Source organism: Erpetoichthys calabaricus, chromosome 4, assembly GCF_900747795.2.
Source record: "Erpetoichthys calabaricus chromosome 4, fErpCal1.3, whole genome shotgun sequence".
Taxonomy (NCBI): Eukaryota; Metazoa; Chordata; class Cladistia; order Polypteriformes; family Polypteridae; genus Erpetoichthys; species Erpetoichthys calabaricus.
Window position 1 is genome coordinate 174,063,007 of NC_041397.2, and position 21,922 is coordinate 174,084,928.

General features: G+C 37.0%; 1 protein-coding gene and 1 non-coding gene across 8 annotated transcripts in view; one reads left to right on the forward strand and one right to left on the reverse strand.

The window, feature by feature from the left end:
* The window catches only part of tmtc4 (transmembrane O-mannosyltransferase targeting cadherins 4), a 163,196-nt gene extending 154,319 nt beyond the window's left edge, over window positions 1-8,877 (reverse strand). For 2 of the 7 annotated variants that reach the window (XM_028799966.2, XM_051926073.1), the window contains exons 1-2: window positions 6,887-6,983; window positions 6,025-6,237 (exon numbers count right to left, since the gene is read on the reverse strand). In XM_028799966.2, the coding sequence (XP_028655799.1) occupies window positions 6,025-6,186 (162 nt within the window). In that variant the 5' untranslated portion in view covers window positions 6,187-6,237; window positions 6,887-6,983. Of the gene's footprint in view, window positions 1-6,024; window positions 6,238-6,886; window positions 7,001-7,881; window positions 7,985-8,272; window positions 8,595-8,799 lie in introns of those variants that run through there. The other 5 variants (XM_028799964.2, XM_028799967.2, XM_051926072.1 and 2 more) reach the window with 5 other exon arrangements.
* Window positions 7,089-7,160, forward strand: trnad-guc (transfer RNA aspartic acid (anticodon GUC)). Its single transcript has one exon. It is a non-coding gene; the product is annotated as a tRNA-Asp (tRNA).
* Window positions 8,878-21,922: the final 13,045 nt, after the last annotated feature.

The following is a 21,922-nucleotide window of genomic DNA, read 5'->3' on the forward strand; positions in this document are numbered from 1 at the left end:
GAGGAAACTATAATTAATAAAACACCACCAAGTAATGCCTATATTCATGCTGCGTAAAACTTATCAAGTTGAACATATCAACATTTTTTATTCATTGCAACATTATTTGTGCTCAGCGATACAGCATTTGTGGGCAAAGTTTGGCTGCTGATAGGTAAATGTATTTGTTGTGTCAGAACTCACTACAATCACCAATTTAATATTACATTCACAATAACAAAGACAGAAATGCTCTCTGCTAAACCTATATGCTTAACTTGCTACGATTTGCATTTTTCTAAGTCAATGTTAATACATGATCAGTCTTCAGCCATGAATTAGTCAGTGAGAAATTAATTTGGTTTTTTTTATGCTCAGAAACTTTGTCAACCTAAGAGCTTTTGGATCATTATTCCGTATTTGTGATTTTCATCCAGACCAACCAAAAGTATCAACAAAACTCAAAGTAAAGAACATATGTAGGGTGCAATACTTGACGTGAAGTGTTGATGACTGTGTAGAACAAGCAAGTTTGTAGCAAAGGAGTTTTAAAGCATGGTCCTTTCTTCTGCTGTTCTATAATATGAACTAATGTCAAAGCGAACAACAGCTCCGTTTTTTCTTTTTTGTTTACAAAATGCAAGTATCTCTGTTGACAGATTGCTCTTTTTAGCATGTTCTGTTTTGCCACAATTTAAACTGAACAAACTAATAATAAAAGAAGTTCTCTCCATAGCCACAAGATGTGACACTACTTAATATACCAATGTCAGTCACACCAAAAATCAAGTGTAACATTTAAGTAAAAAAAGAAAAATTTGTTCTGACCTTTTCCATACAGTTATGAACACAAATGGGTATGTAATGTAATGCAAAATAAGTCACTGTCATTTAAATCACTGCTTACTGTTTGTTAATTTTCATTTAAAAGGAAACTACTTAGAAGCAAATTAAGTGAACAAACCATGGACTACAAATACAATTCCTAAAATGAAAATACTGAATATAAATAGGTGTGTTAAAAACTATGACAAAAATATAACCAAACCAGATTAAAACCTCCTTATTGTTTCTCTCCAGAGAAGTAAAGCATTAACAAGCATTCTAAATTTATACAGCATTTAACTACACACTGAGGCCTCTCCACAGTGAAGATTGCAATAAGGTATGTAACTGAGCAATGATATCAACTAGCTTCAGGCTAAGAATCTGACTGGAACAAAAACAATCAACTATAATGATGCTCCAGGACTAAGCTAGTGATCCCCTGATCTAGAATATGACTAAATCTTTTCAGAAAATTAAGAATTTTAAAATCTGATTTAACCCCAAAAATGCTTCCCATTAACTCCATGTAATACACAATATTAGTACAATGTACTGTTGTGCAACAAACATTTATAGCAAAATCTCAGTTATTAGCAACCACACCTCTGAACTATGAAAAATGTGTTGATTCCTTCTGTAAAAAATGTATCTTACAGAAACGTATGATTCTTTGTACCTATTTGTGGATGGCTTTACATTTTTATCTAGGTAAAGTACAATCTTGCTATCAGTTGCAGTGTTGCACATTCTAAATGTTTTGATTTCTGATCTCTTTAAAATAGCCTATTGAAAAAATAGACACCTGGACTCAACAAATATGTAAGCACCATTCTGAAATACCATATTCTGCATCCACTACGGTATTCTACTGCATGACAAAAACTGAGGGGGTACGAAGTGAAAAAAATGCATTTTATTCAATCAAAAACAAGGCAGGAGGGCTTATACAAAACAGGAATAAACACTGTGTAGTCTATGGCAGGTGTTTCAAAGTCAGTTTGGCCTCTACTCAGTTTCTTTTTTCTGCATAATAAACACCTTTACTTTTTCTCCTTTTGCATATGTATGTTGAAACAGCCCTTCACAAACTCCAAAAATCACAATCCGATTAACTAGTAATATACTGCAAATAAATAACCCTTACAGCTCCTTCCATTAAGACTCTGTGTGGTGCTGTTGCAGGAGGGGTGGTTATAAAAAATTTTAAATGCAATTTTGTGAGCACTGAGCTCAAGACTTCCAAGGAGCAAATGCACATTTCACACAGGCCAAGAAATTTCAAAATAAAACATATGGTTGGAAAGAACATGTCTGCTACATTTGGTGCAAACAGCCTTAGAAAAAGGTTGCTAGTGCATAAGGCTGGGCAATATATTGAATTTTCAAATTGATATTTAGTAAAAATCAACATACAAAAGATAATGTTTATTTTCTACAAATTATTCTGAATGTTAAAAAAGTCCACAACACCTTCAAAGCTCTTTTTAAGCATGTTTACATTAACTGCCCACACTGCTCACCGGTGATGAGCTCTGGAGTGTGGGGGGAGAAGAACAGGATCAGAAAAGTAAGAGTTTAGAACAAGTAGGATTACTGCTGCTGTTTGCAAATGGTTTGATAATCCAGGAATAATAGTTTAAGCAGTATAGCATCTAAAGATAAAACATGTTACTGCCAATGAAAAGGCCATTCAGGCATGCGCAGTGCCAGCAAAGCACTCTTCTGCCTCCATAGTGAAATGGGTTCCAACTAAGTAAAGTACATATAATGTTTGCTGCTTCTACAACAACAACAACAACAACATTTATTTATATAGCACATTTTCATACAAAAAGTAGCTCAAAGTGCTTTACATAATGAAGAAAAGAAGAATAAAAGACAAATAAGAAATTAAAATAAGACAACCTTAGTTAACATAAAAAGGAGTAAGGTCCGATGGCCAGGGTGGACAGAAAAAACAAAAAAAAAACTCCAGAAGGCTGGAGAAAAAAATAAAATCTGTAGGGGTTCCAGGCCACGAGACCGCCCAGTCCCCTACTAAACTTGCAAATGTGTCAGTTATGGGGTAAACTGCATTGCCACACATTTTAGTTTTATTCCAAGTTTGTAGTTTTGTTTAGCAGGTATATTGACTTTGCCAATGACAAAATCTGCCCTGAGTGATTTCAAGTTCTGATATTGATTAGCTCACCGAGATAGCCCAGCCGATTCAGTCCTCTCGCTTGGAAGCCGACGTTCAGGGTTCAAGCACCGTCCTCTCCCGCGGTGGAAAAATACCAACCCAACCTTTTGGCGGCACGGTGGCGCAGTGGGTAGCGCTGCTGCCTCGCAGTTGGGACCCCTGGGGACCTGGGTTCGATTCCCGGGTCCTCCCTGCGTGGAGTTTGCATGTTCTCCCCGTGTCTGCGTGGGTTTCCTCCGGGGGCTCCGGTTTCCTCCCACATTCCAAAGACATGCAGGTTAGGTGGATTGGCGATTCTAAATTGGCCCTAGTGTGTGCTTGCTGTGTGGGTGTGTTTGTGTGTGTCCTGCGGTGGGTTGGCACCCTGCCCGGGATTGGTTCCTGCCTTGTGCCCTGTGTTGGCTGGGATTGGCTCCAGCAGACCCCCGTGACCCTGTGTTCGGATTCAACGGGTTGGAAGATGGATGGATGGATGGATGGATGGATATTGTATTGTATATTATGCAGTTTTCTGTTGTATTTTGTCCCTGTGCACTTATTGTGCTTTGTGTCCTTTTGCATTAAGAGAGAGCAGTTTGCTAGCTTTAACGTTAAACTTGTACCATTTCCCAGCTTGTGCTCATCAGTGACGAAAACCAAATTAAACAGTCCAAAAAAAAAAACTCTTCTAAAAAGATTAGCTAATGTCTATACAATGTTTATCATATTCATCTTTAGTTACATATTACATCTGTAGCAAGCGTTCATGCATATCTTTAAACATGGTACGCTGCAGCATTTGGAACGTGACATTTCTTCATGTTTCATGAGCATTACCTGCCTTTTTAGATTAAATGCAAACTATTTTACTACAGATTCTATTTGTTAGATTTGTCTTGTAATTGGTTTTGAAGAACTGGTTAATACTTTTTCAAAACTGTTCTAACTTGAACCATCAAAAGCACCATATTACAATTTACTTATCATATGGTATATAATTCAACTGTTCTGTTTCACTATTTATTTTAGACCCCACATACAAATAAATGTCTCCTGAATGAAGAACTGGATGTCTTTATTTTTTAAAAAATAATCAAAAAAGGAGCAGATATACTATCACCCTTTGTGCTCTATTCTGTGACACTAAGTGGAAAACCCATTACAAGAGATGTAAATTAGGACAACAAAAATGCAAAATATACACATATACATGTATTATGATCTATGATTTGCACAGTAAGGAATTCCTATCTTTATGTAAAACAGTCAAAGAGAGGAGGGGGAAAGAGGAACGTTTACTGACCAGCACACACAGATGTCAGGAAGGCAGGCAATGCATACAATGGAAAAATTAAAATAGAGGAGATGTAAAACAAAAATGGTTCGAAAAAACGGTGTATGAGGAGTTTCCTTGAGGCATGGCTATTCAGGAAACTGTTAAACTTTATTAAAAAAAATTACTAATATTTCAATTTATTATTATACATACTGTACATTTCTATATGGTGCTGGTCTTCAATCTTTAGAGTGTTTTGAGAACATATCCAGGTATATCAAATACTGCATTTTAGTTCAAAATAATTGCAATATCAATTTAAGTGCACACCATCCAGCCCCAGTGGCTAATTTTCTGTGATGATGGGATTCTTAACCTTTTTCTCTTTAAAAAGGTACAACTGATAAAACTTTCATAAATAAGTTTAATAATGAATTACATATTTCAAACAGTACATTTAAGGACTTTCGTCAGATAAATGAAGTTTTTTTGATTGTATCTGATATTTCATGTCAAAATTCATTCACAATTTTTTTTTCCAATTACTGTTCTGGAGTGTTACTATTTTAAGCATTCAATTAATATATACTTTTGTAGACTAACCTGTGAAAGCTCAGAAAGACCTAGCAAGTCTTTTTCTGATTACGTCAGCTTGCTTTCTATCTCTAAATTGTTATGATTTGGGTAGACGCAAGAATGTAACCTAAAACAGACTGGTCCCCCATCCCAAAATGGGTCATGCATTATACCCCAATGTTGCTGGAACAAACTTTCAGGTCCCCAGGATCTAGCACATGATTGAGTGTATTCAGTAAATGAATGAATGAATGAATGAATGAAGTAATATATTTTACACAATTGAATATGTGGCAATTATATTTTAAATTTTTAGGTGTTTATATATTTATGTGTGTTCCACATTTTTGACAACAGGTATTGCTCCTAGCTACATTACATGCACAAGATTCTCAGCTGAGATCTACCACATACCTATAAACTAACTTCTGACTACTTTTCTATACAGGTTAATAGCATTGTACCTTGCAGACTATGCAACACCCTAGCACATGCACTGGTTAAGTGTTTTACGTAAGAATAAACTGATCTCATTTTGTAATGTTTAAGAATTGTGTTTGTAATTTGGATAAATGTAACCATATGTTCTACAGTCCAGTTATACTTATAGTAGGTATCCTCATTTTTCTTTCAAAACTGGAATCATATTTCAGCTTGGATTGGGATACTGCATTCATTAGAATCAAATACTGCATTAATCATAAAAGAAAAAATCTTAAATAAGATTAGATATGTGATATTATGAAAACAAATGGACAGAAATATCCAAATGGTATACTGAATCTCATGGTAGAAGCTTCATATTAAAATCATTTTAGCAAACTGCCTCAGAACAAAATTCAGACAAAAAAAAAAAAAAAAAAGCACCTAAATGTACATCCTTTGCATCTGTGTGTGATCAGCAGTACATGCACAAATACAGTGCCTGTACCGTACCAGCCAAGCTTTATTTAATATTTTATCATACACATAGGCTGCTACAAAATACACAATAAAATAAACAGCTAAAAAAGTATATGAGTTGCACAAAAAAAGTATATTATTAATTTTCATAGCTGAAGCACAATTATTTTGCATCTTGAAAGAAAACAAGCTGTGCAGTGCATACACGTTTATGTGCAATTTTTGAATAATCTTTTAAAATTTGATGCTCACACATCCTTGCTATGCTTAACGGGATAACAGGAATCCTGTAGACACTTACTTTGTTATTTACAATAGCTTCAGAGTCATCAAAAACAAAATCTCCATCAAAACTATTAGCAAAACAGAAGAAAGCAGCCAATCCCACAATGGTTTTGGCCTGATTCCTTGATAGCTGTGGTGATGTTAAATGACGCTCCAAGCGAGGTGCCTGCTGGACCATTGTGCCTCTTGTTCACCTAGTGCCGTAATTCTGTGCATGGTCTTCTAAAGCCTGCAAAACAACAACACAGAGCCTGTTGAAATGGAAATACTCTTCATATTTACACTTCAAACAGATTTTTAAAAATATTCTTTGAAATTAGTTGTTTATGAAGGACATGCCACACTCAGACATGCCTAAAAGGTTTTGTCCCCATTTAGTCCATCCAATTAGCGAATTGTTAATTAAACAACGTACATGCCTTTAAAGGGTGAATACATATATAAAAAAAACACCTCTCTGCCAGGAGCTACAAAAGCATACAGAACCATGGAAAATCTCAGTAGTTTAAAAAAGATCATACATGTATCAATTTGCAAAAAGTAAACATTGATCTTAAAAATATCCATATTGTATGTGTTCTTTATACATGCATGGATACTTAGAGGAAATGAGAAGATGTATGAGCGGAATGTGCAAATGAAAGGTAAACGAAACGCACATCTTATGGGTTTTGTCCACTAGGTATACATGCAAAATGCTGTAGTAGCAACACTGCAGTTTTAGGAGCAGGACAAGGCCTACTTAAGAGAAAGTCGCGCAAACGCAATGTGCAAAAACGAGCCTTGAGGCCTGCATTCTTCGCTTTTGAAAAAAAGGCGTTCTTAAATCTGTACAAAAGTTACGTAAAAGTGTTCGGTGCCAGTAGCGTTAGACTGACCCAATTCAAAAGAGCCCAGGTACTCACTGCCACTGCCGCTAACGCGCTACGCTAATCCATTTGGGAAAGGGAGGGGAAACAATACACCTTGCCACGTGACCTGTAGAACACAGGCGCTCTCTATGAAATCATCAGTCTGGCGAACACGTGTGGTGCCATTGTTTATAAAATACACCCCCCTTAATGATTTTGGTACAGTTTCTCCTCGATAGTATAGTGGTTAGTATCCCCGCCTGTCACGCGGGAGACCGGGGTTCGATTCCCCGTCGGGGAGGCTTCATTTTTTTTTTTTTTTTTAAACTTTGAGACAATTTGAAACGACCTTCTTTTAGCAAAATATCTGTATAACTCCTTTTCTTAATGATGAAATTATATCCGTGTGTTCTACAATATACCAGCAATCAGCGTTCATGTATTTGTTCACATTTATATAAATCTACTATTTTAAAAATGTTAACATTCTTTTTTTAAACAAAAGATATATAAAAATAAAAATTGACGTTTATTGTCAGCATATCGCGTTTGTATAACAGTAGTAAAAAAAAAAAAAAAACCTGGAAACGGAGTGCTATGCCAGTGTTTCTCAACCTTTCTGGGGTCCCTATTAGTGAATGTGGGAGGAGAACACGGGCCGAAAAGGGGGGAACGTGCAGTCTTCATGGATGCAACAACCAGCTGCAGGGTCTGAACCCAGAGAACTTGAACTGTGTTACATATTCCACCACTCCACATACTTTCATTTCTCTGGAAGAAATTACATCAGCTGAGGAAATACTACCATTATGTCACTCTTTCATAGAATCCGTCTTTACTTATGTTCTGTTGGCCTCTTTTGAAAATCTTAATGTAAGTAACAAAAGCAGAATAATACAAAATTGTGAAACTGAACAAAAAATGTCTCATCTATGCCTAAAATCAGAATTTGATCATAATAATATCAACATTAATAAAACGTATACCAACAGGAAACAGTAAAAGTTACTAATTGCTCTTACCCTTCAAACGTGCCGCCAGTCCTCAATCGCTCTCTCTACATTATATTGTCCAAAGCTATACAAAGACATTGTTTTGTAAGTCGACGTCTTCAAAATAAGCATCTGCTAAACAAGTAATACTTGTAGCTGCGCTGTTCCGATAGGCAGGTGGCCCTCGATATGGGTCACTGTTAGGGCGTGCACATATAGGAATTAGGCTTTGAGACCCACCCATGTAATGTTATCGGAGAAGCTGCACCCACGAATATACCCAGTTAGAACGCTCCAGATCCGCTAGCAGGTAATCCAGGAAAGATCTAATATATCCTAGTCTATTGAACAGAGTCAACTAAAAAGGTCACAACATGCATTAGTACTATATCCAATAAATACATAAAGGGTTGTCAGGTACCTGAACATAAAAGTATCACAATGCCATAACATGTCTGTTCTCAAACTTTAACTGTGATTGTATTGGCAACTTTAGCTTCAGTGAGTGTAGCCTGGGCAGTACCGTTCCGATTGAACCCCTCGTCGTCTTGCGCTCGAAGGATTTTGCCGAGTGCTTGCGTAGCAAATTGTGTCCGGTATGCTGCTCGACGTTATTAAGGCATCTCTGGAACAACTAAGAATCACATTACACTTAAGACAGTCAGTCAAACAATGCCTCCCCACAGTAAAATATTATCAAAAGTGTTAAGATTTAAATTGTTTTCCGTAGTTGTGTCATTGTGGTAGGCTTCCCGGACACGTAAGATCTTGGAAAAGAGACGAGTGCGTTTTCCAAATTTTGAAAACCAGCTGTAGCAAATCTTATTCCTAAGTCCTTCAATGTATAGAACATACATTGGGAGCAACACAGAGTAAGTTCCACAGAAATATAGCCAGCTTAAAGCCTGAAGTGATTTAAGCATGTTGCGACGACCCAGATCATTGTACCTTTTTTGTCTCCTTGAGAAAGGCAGAGTGGTCCAGTCGATGAGGCATCGTCTGATCCCTGCAGCGTTCACGCAAACACATTGTGTTTTTGGGTGATATTGGAATACAAAATCCATATGAATCACAAAGTCACTGTCTTTGGTCTATTTTGCATAATAAAAAGATAACTGGTTTGTTCTAATAATTCTGATATTATTTTTTCGTTTCGTTGTTGGTTTTCTTATATTGCGGGCACTCGCCACAGAACTAACGTAACGCTGAATCATCCTATTCTTGTAACTTCTACGCATTTTGCAGATCAACGGAAGGAAATGCCGTCACTTACTGAGCTGGAGTGTGGAGAGACAAGGTACGAGTCAACTCCACCTGCCTGCGGCAATAGGCTGCTGAGATACATCTATCAAAATTACAGGGGATCGAGGGAGCATGCGCTGATTAGAGCGCGTTGCCGCATCTACCGCACGACGAACTTTCTGGATTGAGAGACCCGAGTGCATACTTGCAGCAGGTTAAACCTTTCAGGGGAACAAACAAAAAAAAACAAAGCATTCAAATAATATGAAGAAGTGGTGTGTTTTTCAAAAACTAAATGAAACGCTTTGTTATATTGCCAACACGGTCCTAAATACTTTTCATGGCAAATTGCCTCTCTCCCAAACATCTCAATTTATCAAAAAGATAGTTTCTTTCAGTGGAGTAGCAATGGATTGTGTAAATTGTGCAAAGCACAAGTGTCTACGAGCTTGGAGGGCCAATTCAGGGCTGTAAAGATTTTTTTTTATTATTTTTAATTATTTAACTGAAACAGCGGTTTTACAGTCTCGACAGGGATATGCAGTCAGGGGAGGCAGGTGAGGCACCTGTCATCATGAAAAGTAAAAAAAAAAACAAATAATGAAAGCATAAAATAAATTTATCCACTGGTCTGTGCTATAAATTTGTTTTCCGTATGATTTCAAAAATGTTGATCATTTTTATAGTGAAAATCCTTGAATTGGCCCACATCCTCACCTCGGACTGCACTATCACTCACACACTGGGTTGTCTGTTGCAGTCTCTCTGTAGGTCGCCAATATAATGTTTGCAGACACATTTATTATACATCTTGACTTTCCACAGTGTGGCTAATATCTTTAATGAATGTGTGTGACATATTTAGTCTTGCTGATTGGACATAAAACCGCAGTGAAAAGGCTCAAGGTGAGGCAGACAGTACCGTGCCTCACCGAAGGGGGTGCATGTGAGCTCAACAGGTGCTTGTTGTTGCTGTTTTTCTTCACAGACGCTCTAGGCGCCAATAAGTTAGTGATATCAGAAAGTCAAGTGCAATGTAGCGGTCCGTTTATTTTTATTTTTTGTTCCGACTTACTGACAGTCAAAATGTAAGATTAAGATTTTTAAAACTAAATGAAAATAAGAAGGCCTTTTACAAGAAAGTGACGGAGATATTCATGGAAAAGGATAGGCGTATGGACATCATTTATAAATAAAGGTAAGACCATAGTTTTCAATTTTATAAAAAATGGGATCAGACTAAGAAAAAAACAATCCAATATTTACATTTTGACCTTAAATAAAATATTCTTTTGTTTTTCTTGTTATCTTTTTGTTGAACAGTCTACTAAAATTGATTAAAGCGTCAGAATTAAAAGCTTTTAAAAACAACTAAATATTTCAATTATGGTCAAAATTTAAATCCGTTTTTTTGTACACCACTCAATACTTTCATCTGTATTGAATGAATATGAATGGTGGAACCGCAACAGCAAATTTAGAACACATGGAGGGTGCAGATCGATTGTTCTCTCACCGCTCTAAATGTAACGTTCTTCTTTAGCCAAATATGTACCTTGCCTATGTGTGTGTAAAGAATTCTTAGGAGATATGAAACATAACCAGTAGTCAGTGTGCATGCTGCCAACTGAATAGGAATAAGCTAGTCTTTTGGGTTCATATATTTGTAAATATAACTCTGAAGGAGTCAGTCCCTCACCAGCCATGAACCTCACCGCACGTCACTAAGTCTTGATGCAGTGGCTTCAGTGTTCAATGTCTTGTTACCATCAACTCTGAACTTGATGGCTGACGACGGATTTTATGCTGCTGTCGATCTTCTTGTCAACCAAGTCAACCGTTTTCAAAGTATCTGAACTGTTGCTGATATATCACTGTGCATTGTCGTCAACTTCCAGTGACGTGTGCTCGGCTTATGTTACTACTGTCTATACCAGTGACTGTCGCTGTGTGTGAACGATCATTCTCCAAGTTAAAACTCATCAAAAATGACCTCAGAAGCACCACATAGCAAGACAAGCTTAGTGGCTTGGCTGTACTTTCAATCGAAAACGAGCGTGCCAGACAACTTGACATGTCAAACATTGTTGAGGCTTTTGCCCAACAGAAGGCACACAAGTATTGTAAGGTACCCGCTGTGGCAAACCCTAATGCAGTGAACTCCTGCTCACGTGGAGGAAGCCCATAATGTCATTAATTTGGTCTAAACAAGCTTCCAAAGAACATGGAAACAAAAGAGGGAAAGGATAGTTGAAGTACTGACAAAGACATCACTAAGAAATTGTTAAAAAAATTAATATAACATAAAGTAATATGAACATACAGAAAATGCAGTTTTGAAAACATGTAATAAGAGACATGGTATTCATAAATATAAAATAACTTTAATGACAGCTTTTTCTGTAATATTTTGATCATTTTATATTTTTGTTATATTGCAAAATTTTATAATCATTGTTACAATTCATATTATTTTAATGGTAAAAACGATTTCTAAGTAGAAAAACCCAAGCTGGTTGTAAAATCATAAATTAAAGGGTTCTTCACCATCCCTTCTGTGTTTATATATATATATATAAATGTCTCTGTAAAAATAAAAATAAAAATTATTTGTTTAGTTTTTTTCTATCATTTTTAACAGTGAATTTCTGTTTTTTCATTTTATAAATTGCTTAACATACCTAAATTCTCGAATTGCCCTCCTAAAAAATCAAATTGCCCCCCAGTGGGGAGTGCGCCCCATGTTGGGCATCACTACCCTAACGGGAGCAGCCAAAAAAAGAAGTGATATTATAAGTACTGTAATATGATTTGTGACTTGTCAGTCTGTTCCATTTTTGTAAGCTTTAACAGTTTAACATATCTTTAATCTGTTTTATTGTGTATCTTATTATGGCTTACTGTGCATTAGTGTCATTGCTGTGAGGATTTCTGAGCGTGGCCACTTTTTGTCCATTTTGTCAGAACTTGTGTAAAACAGGTTGATTGTGTAGTAGTATCCTGTCAGCCAGTCTTGTTTAATTTGCTTCAAATTGAAAGTGTTTCATTTTATAACACAGAACAGTTTCTACTTTCTAGCTTATGTTACATTTTAATCATTTTCTTTCACAAAGTTGTCTTGGAAAAGTAAGCGGGTCCGCATTTTACATATACTTATATATGACTACTACTACTACCCACACCTCCCACATTCCATTCTCACAATTTATTTATTTTTATTATAGCGGCTGTAATAAAGCGATTTAAAAAGTTATTAAAAATTTCATTTAGAGAGCTGGTTTGTTTGTCACAGCTTGACACCAATGCCCAGCTGGCCCCTAGGATTTAGTTGCGAATAAATTACCAACAGTTATGCTAGACAGGAGGGCCCACCTCAGAACGCTGCATAGGGGCATTCAGCAAGCTAGCTACGCCACTGGTTTCTTTGATCCTATTAAGCAGAATATTCCATCAATATGCTGAATGCTTCACTGTTTCAGAATAAATGTCAGTATGTATTTTCTAAAATACTTGTGTTGTGCTTATTTATTCTGCACAAAGAATAATTAAGGACTAAGCCTTGCAGTAGGATAATGCTGTCTGAGACAAGATCCATTTTATTTCTGGAACAAATGTGAACAAATAAAAGAATAGCATTAAAATAATAAAAAACACAAAATAGTCATTAAAAGCTATATATATATATATATATATATATATATATATATATATATATATATATATATATATATATCCACATTACTAACCGAGAATGCTAAACCAGATGGACGCAGGGACATCCGGCAATGGGCCGTGGCCGCAAAAGACGTACCACAAATCCCCCCCCCCCCCCCCCCACCCGCAAGCAACGGGAACCGGATGGAATGCAACGTAAAATAAGAAATGAGGCATCGCGCACACAAAAAAGGAGTCAGACCACAGAAAAAAGGAGTCAGACGCCGTTGCACACGAAACGGGACACACAAAGAGGAGTATTCAACAAGCCCCTAGCACACAAAAAAAAAAAGAAGCCGCGAGCACCACACAAAGCCCATTGGACACGAAACGGGACAGACTACGGCCATAGCACACGAAACGTACACAAAAATGACGATTCCGACCCTCGACCACAGTAACATAAATAACAAATGACACACAAAGCCCCATTTCTAAATGAACTGTCCGTATTAAACATACGTCATCTCAACACGTTCACACTATGCAGCATAGGTGGATCTCATTACAATAAGGCACTATTAACCGTTCAACCGCAGAAAAGGCTCCATATTAACAGTGAGTGTGATCCTCCTTATTACTTATCCATATTTATCACGCTCAAGAACAAACAAGTCATAAATTCACAATCACGGGTACAAAACGATACGGCTCGGATAACGGGACCAAACACAATTCACACTATGCAGCATAGGTGGATCTCATTACACTGATGCACTATTAACCGTTCAACCGCAGAAAAGGCTCCATATTAACAGTGAGTGCGATCCTCCTTATTACTTATCCATATTTCTAACGCTGAAGAACAAACAATTCATGAATTCACGATCACGGGTACAAAACGATACGGCTCGAGTAACGGGACCAAACACATGAACCCGCATGAAAAAAAACAATACACATCGGCTCCAACGCGCTTCTCAAACTCTGGAAGAAAAAATGTCTCGGCTCCAAAAACGCAAAGCTCAACTAACACAGTTACAGAAACGAACCAAAATGGACAGACACACTGAACGTGGACGCATGCAGCGCGTGTCTCACAGTACTGCATCGAAACAGGCACGGGTTCAAAACGAAACACCTTCCGTCTCAGACATACAGAAACGGCAGTGAAGGGACAAAATAAATAAACGCAGACGTCTACACCGCGCATCTGGACTGCCGGAAAACAAGCACGCGAGGCTCCAAAAAGAGAAAGCTCAACTGACCGACATACAAAAACGGGCAAGGCTTAATACAAACAATGCACGCCGTAAACTACAACGGGCTTCTCACACAGCACAGGCAAATCGATTACACCTCCAAAACAACACGTCCCAAATAATGGACATACAACGACGCGACTCTCAAACGGCACAAGCAAAAGATACACGTCACAGACATCAACGACAGACACCTGCTTAACGCTTGCGCCAGTTAGCTGACAACGCGTTCAATAATGAGTCCACTATTCAGGAAAATTCATTAGTATTAATGAATGTCATTTGCAATCATTGTCATTCACTTAACTTCCCTGAAGAAACAACTGCCAATACAAGTAATGAATTTACACGTTGTTATCAAAAGGGTCAAATTGGACTGCCTCCTTTACATTCATATCCTGAATATCTACAGAAGCTTCTAACTAACGATGTACCTGAAAGTGAAATCTTTATGAACTGCATTAGATCCTACAAATCGGTATCCACTATGAACATTAACAGTGGCACTGCACATGACATCCGTCTTGCAAAACTGTTAATTATTGATGAATGTACAATGGCATCCACTCACTTACTCAACACCATTCATAAACTTCTACAAACGTTTATGAATGATAATCTTCCCTTTGGAGGAAAGGTACTTTTATTAGGAGGAGATTTTAGACAGTGCTTAGCTATTGTTCCACATTCCATGCGCTCAGCTATGGTTCAGTGCACCTTAAAATACGCAGACAATTGGCATTGCTTTCAAAAGATACAGTTAGTACAAAACATGCGATGTCCAGATCCAGATCATAACAATTGGTTATTACAACTGGGAGATGGTACACTCACCAATACAGATAGACTTCACCCAGATATTATTACAATTCCTCAAGCCTTTATCTGCGACGACTTAGTTACAGACAGATTTGGAACAGCAATCTCATTAGACCAAATGCCCCTTTTAACACAACGCACTATATTATGTCCAAAAAATATTAATGTGGAAAACATAAATACCCAAGTCATTGCATTACTTCCTAGAGAGACACAACTCTTTCTAAGCTCTGACAAAGTTGACTCTGATCACGACAATAACCATCTTCATTAACCTTACAAGTTCTGACCTGGAATTACCTTTTACACTTAAACAGCGTGTACAAAGAAATTTTCCAATAAACCTTTACACTGTGCCACACACTTTATTGTTTGCTTTCTATTTGCATCATCTACACCTTCACACTATTCTATATCTCATTCATAAATCACGCTCTTTGTGATTCCCAACACCAGGGGTTGGCGAGCGAAGCGAGCAGGGGGCAGAGCCCCCTAGTATATATATATACACCCCCAAAATTCACGGGGGTTACGTTCCTAGAGCACCTGCGAATTGTATAAAACCGCAAATTTTGAATGTGGTTAAAAAATGCTTATTTTCATAGTTTAAACCCTAAATATACCTCCAAAACACTTTAATTTAATTTCAAACTCAGCTTAATACATTACCTAAAAATAAAGAGTGTAAAGATAAACCTGTATACTGTAGTGATATGTCTCCCGCAGTGCTAGAATGTAAAATACTGATGTTACAGCTATATGTACTGTAATTCATGCAAGCACGTTTTCATTGCCAGAAGCCTTAGATGGTGCAGCTCGTTTCGGCGGCATCTTGGGGCTTTAACCATTAAACTGCCACATACTCGGGGGTTCATGCATCCCTGGACGCCAAATACTTTTTTGCTGCACTTTAAGTAAACATCACAATTAAATTAAAAGTGAAATTTTAATGGAACAAATTTTTTTTCATGCAAAGAGCATCACAATTACTGCAACACTGATCATTTTACACACTGCTAATGACCTGTAAAAACTATTTAAAAAACTACTGTAACAATATGTGCAAAGTGCAACTGATGCCATGGATGTAAATCACTGAGCCAACTGCACTTAAACTGGCTGCACAAAAGCACACAGAGGTAAGCGCTAATGCTTGCATGCTAGTCTTAGTGTAGCTTGGGTCACAGAATTGCACACAAACACAAGAGATTGTAGAGACAGGAACTTTATTCAAACACTTCAAGCAAACATGTTTCTTTCAGAAGTAAAATGTGCTCAGCATGCAGTTAGTTAACGATTAAACAATAGACAAACATCATAGTAGCAGAGAATGTCTGGGGGAGGAGAAAGAAACAAAGCAATCAGCCAAAAAGGACAGGCACAGTTCAGGCTTTTAAGTAAGTGTAGCGTCGCAGGAGAAGCCGCAATCGAGAAGATGGTGATTTATTTATTTTTATGGAGGAGATTCCAGCCTTGACCCGACGTGTGCACGTGTGACAAAAACAAAGCAAACCGGTAACCATACAGCAAATAAAGAATGTAATGAAAACAAATGAAATAAGAAAACAATGATACCACCCCTGTTCCCCTTACAGCGATTACACATTAAATACAACAAAGCACAAAAAACACTGTGGTACCCGGATGGGGGTGGTACCCAGCCGGGACGCCCGAGAAGATCGGAGGAGGGCTTGTGCCTCCTCCAGACCTCGATGGGGCGACCGACCTGGGGGCTGCGGGTACAGAGCTGGAAATCTCGACCCTGTAGGGGCCCGTGGTCATCGCCAGGGGGACCCCAATACTTGGAGGACCCTGTACCGCAGCACTTCCACCACACCAGGAAGTGCTGGGGGGAAGAGGAACAGGGACACCCGGAGTGCTTCCGGGGAGACAGCCGGCACTTCCGCCACACTGGGGCGTGTCGGTGGGAGATTGCCGGGAACACACCTGGATCACATCTGGGCGCTTATTTAAAGGGGCCACCTCCCTTCAGAGATGGACTTGAGTCGGGTGGAAGAGTGGACAAGGTTTCTGGAGGAGAGAAGGAGGCGGTCTGGAAGAAAAGAGAGAGAAGGCATTGTGTTGGCCTGGACTGAGGGGTATTGGGGTTGTAAGTAGTGATTGATTGTATTATGGAGCACCAAAATAAATGTGTGTGGGGTGATTTAAACGTGTCTGCCTGTCTGTGTCCAGGTCATATTTCACAACACACACAGTAAATCATGAAAAAGTTCATGAAAAACGGCAACGGATGAAATGTAATGATGAAAATAGATAGTCCAGAGATCCGCACGTTGAATGGGAATGTACTGATAGTCCTACCAGTAGTTCCTGAAATGCTGAAGACAGGTGGACAGGTTCAGGAGCGCTCCTTTCTTTTCAGGATGGCCATGAATCCACTTACAGTCCTCATGTACACAGGCAGATAATCCAGATGCACGAAACAATCCAGGACAAAATGAATAAGTACAGGTAACCCAACAGAAGGCAGACAGACAGGAACTTGAAACACAAATTACAAAAACTTTTTTTTTTTGCTTTTGGTCACCGGCACCCTTTTTAAAAGTCACACTGACATCCTTTGACCTCAACAACCCGAGCACCCTCAGCAGAAGACCAATCAGAGCCACTGCAGGGACTGCGGGGAGTTGCAGTTTCAAATTCTATTGGCTACTTTCGTCATTCCAAGTCGCGGTTTTCTCTACAGCTGCTTCCTGTTCTCTCTACAGTACAGTATTGCCACGAAAAAAGGCATAAAAATTGGGGAGGATATTTGCGGTTTCCACTAACAATTATTAGTTAGGTTCTAAGGAAAAATCCGCGAATGACTGAGGCCGCGAACTGTGAACCGTGATTTCACAGGGGTCTACTGTATATACACATATATATTCATTGCATTCGTAGTCTGAGTCCTGACCTGAATTGTGTGGGTGGTTAACATATATATATATATATATATATATATATATATATATATATATATATATATATATATATATATATATATATATACTAGCAAAATACCCGCACTTCGCAGCGGAGAAGTAGTGTGTTAAAGAGGTAATGAAAAAGAAAAGGAAACATTTTAAAAATAACGTAACATGATTGTCAATGTAATTGTGTTGTCATTGTTATGAGTGTTGCTGTCATATACTGTATATATATATATATACACACACACACACACACATAAACATATATATACATATACATATATACATATATATACATATCTACATATACACATATCTACATATACACATATATACATATAAACATATATATATATACATATACACATCCACATATATATACATATATATATACACATATCAACATATATATTTACACATACATATACACACATACATACGCACACATATACATATATACATATACACATACATACATACACATACATATATATATACACACATACATACATACATACACACATATATATATATATACACACACACAGACACATATATCTACATATATATTTACATATGTACATATATATATACATATCTACATATATATATACATATCTACATATATATATATATATATATATATATATATATATATAGACATACATACACACACACATATATATATATATACACACACACACAGACACATATATCTACATATATATATTTACATATGTACATATATATATATACATATTACATATATATACACATATATATACATATCTACATATATATATATATATATATACACATATATATACATATCTACATATATATATATATATATATATATATATATATATATATATATATATATATATATATATATATATATATATATATATATAGACATACATACATACATATATATATACCAGCTGAAATACCCAGCGTTGCCTGGGAGGAAAATAAAGTGTTTTTTTTTAATTGTTTGAGAAAAATATAATTAGAAAAAATACAAGTTTAAAAATAAAAATAAATATGAGTCGGTTGTTCAAACCCAAAAAAGCGATCATAATATCAGACCCCAACTTATACGCTCGTTCAAAAATGCAACACTTAAATTTTTTGCCTCCTCTAATCTTGCATCAATTTCTCAGATGCATTGAATTGTGTGGCAGCAGCGCAGTTACCAATTTCTTTTGCCACTTCAAAGACATTTAATTTAAAATCAGCTTCATATTTTCTTCTGATTGAACGCTCCATTGTAGATAAGGGATGGTCTTACGATAAAAGTGTATGAGGGTGTGAGATACAAAAAACACAAAACAGTGCAAATGTTGCTTCAGAATAGTTCGGGTATTAGCATGTGGTCACGTAGGCATAATAGATATATATATATATATATAAATCCCCGCGAAGTACTGCTTTTAAATTTTTATTAAGAAGAAAAGCTTTTTAAATTGATGGAAAATATCCCAATAACAATTTGTTAAGGATCTGTTTTTTTGTGAAGCAGCCTTAACACAGCTTTTCCGCTGTTTTATAAACGAACGCCATATAAGGTCTTCCTTTTTCCTTGCTTCGCCAAGGAAGGAGCCTTTTTATTAAATCCAAGGGTCCTTCGTTTTTTTTTTTGTTTGTTTATTACGATTGTTATAGTTCTGTTTGTATACGACGTTGTCAGTTCAGCACTCCGGTTGTAATATGACCAAGCTGTGCAAGCTTACTGTTAAGAATGCAATGTATAGTTGTACATGAGAAAAGCAATCTTGCCTGAAATCAATGGCAACCTTTTGTATGTCTATGAACTTAATTTAAACTTTAGGTTTACACGGTGCTTTCTTTCCGAAGTACCTGCACTCATGAATATGTCTGTATGCGTCAGTTGCTCAAATCCCCGCGCTTCGCACCGGCGAAGTACTGCTTTTAAATTTTTATTAAGAAGAAAAGAAAACCTTTTAAAATTGAGGGAAAATATACCAATAACAATTTGTTAAGGATCTGTTTTTTTGTGAAGCTGCCTTCACTCGAGTGATCAGTTCGAGCTGACTTGCTGGCTAACCATAAGCGTTACCTGGTAGGTAACCACCCATACAATCAGATTGTGAATCAGACTACGAATGCCGTGAATATAATTACCCCGATCTACATGCTGTCAAATAAACGAACCACACGCCGTGGCGCAATTTTAGGGGCTTCGCCTCTAGCGCTGACGTCCGAGGTTCGATTCCCGTAAGGGAGTGAAGTGAGTGGGTGGTTACCTACCAGGTAACGCTTATGGTTGGCCAGCAAGTCAGGTAACATCAGCCACGGTGCCTTCAGTTGTGAGAAGCAGATCATAGAATGGATGAAAGTAGTTTACTGTCAAATAATGCAAAGAGTACGCGACACGTCTTTCCCCCTTATTCTTGGCTCATCAAGCGTACACACTCACCTGCACTCATGAATACGTCTGCTACAGCAATTTTTAATTCGTTACAAAGTCATTGAAAGTCTCGTTTATACCTCGTGACTTCTCATTAAACTTGTATCTCGCGAATATGGTATTGCATACGGCAGCGGGAGCATTTCTCATTAAACTTGTATCTCGCGAATATGGTATTGCAAATGGCAGCGGTAGCGTTTCTATATACTTAATTTAAACTTACGTTTTACACCGTGCTTTGTTTCCGCAGTATCGAAGTGATCACTCGTGCTGCATTCAGTCAGTTCACGTAAGCCGCTCTCTTGTGCCTTCTCAATTGTGTAATGAATGTTTTCTATATCGCTGTTTGTTTTCTTCATCGCTCTTTGGGGTTCTTCCTTGTTTTCAGTTCACGTGATTACGTAGGAGGCGTGATGACGCGATACGTGACTCCGCCTCCTCCATTAGAGTATATGGACAAAAAAGAGGTTCCAGTTATGACCATTACACGTAGAATTTCGAAATGAAACCTGCCTAACTTTTGTAAGTAAGCTGTAAGTTTTTTGTAAGTTTTGTAGTTCAGCACTAGAGGCGAAGCCCCTAACATTGCGCCACGGCGTGTGATTCGTTTATTTGACAGCAAGTAGATCGGGGTAATTACATTTACGGCATTCGTAGTCTGATTCACAATCTGATTGTATGGGTGGTTACCTACCAGGTAACGCTTATGGTTGCCCAGCAAGTCAGCTCGAAGTGATCACTCATGTGAAGGCAGCTTCACAAAAAAACAGATCCTTAACAAATTGTTATTGGTATATTTTCCCTCAATTTAAAAAGGTTTTCTTTTCTTCTTAATAAAAATTTAAAAGCAATACTTCGCCGATGCGAAGCGCGGGGATTTGAGCGACTGATGAATACAGACATATTCATGAGAGCAGGTAGTTAGGAAAGAAAGCACCGTGTGAACCTAAAGTTTAAATTAAGTTCATAGACCTACAAAACGTTGCCATTGATTTGAAGCAAGATTTCTTTTCTCCTGTACAACTATACGTTGCATTCTTAACAGTAAGCTTGCACGGCTTGGTCATATTACAACCGGAGTGCTGAACTGACAACATGGTATACAAATAGAACTATAACAATCGTAATAAAAGAAAAAAAAAGCTAAGAACCCGTGGATTAAATAAAAAGGCTCCTTCCTTGGCGAAGCAAGGAAAAAGGAAGACCTTATATGGCGTTCGTTTATAAAACAGCTGAAAAGCTGTGTTAAGGCTGCTTCACAAAAAAACAGATCCTTAACAAATTGTTATTGGTATATTTTCCCTCAATTTAAAAAGGTTTTCTTTTCTTCTTAATAAAAATTTAAAAGCAGTACTTCATGGGGATTTAGATATAGATATATAGATATATATATATATAGATATATATAGATATAGATATATATATATATAGAGAGAGATATAGATAAAGATATATAGATATATAGATAGATATAGATATAGATATATATATATGTATGTATGTCTATATATATATATATATATGTAGATATGTATATATGTGTATATATATGTAGATATGTATATAAATATGTATATGCGTATATGTGTCTGTATGTGTATATATATATATATATATTTATATTTGTGTATGTATGTATGTATGTATGTGTGTATATATATATGTATGTATGTGTATATGTATATATGTATGTGTGTGTGTATGTATGTGTGTATATGTATGTGTAT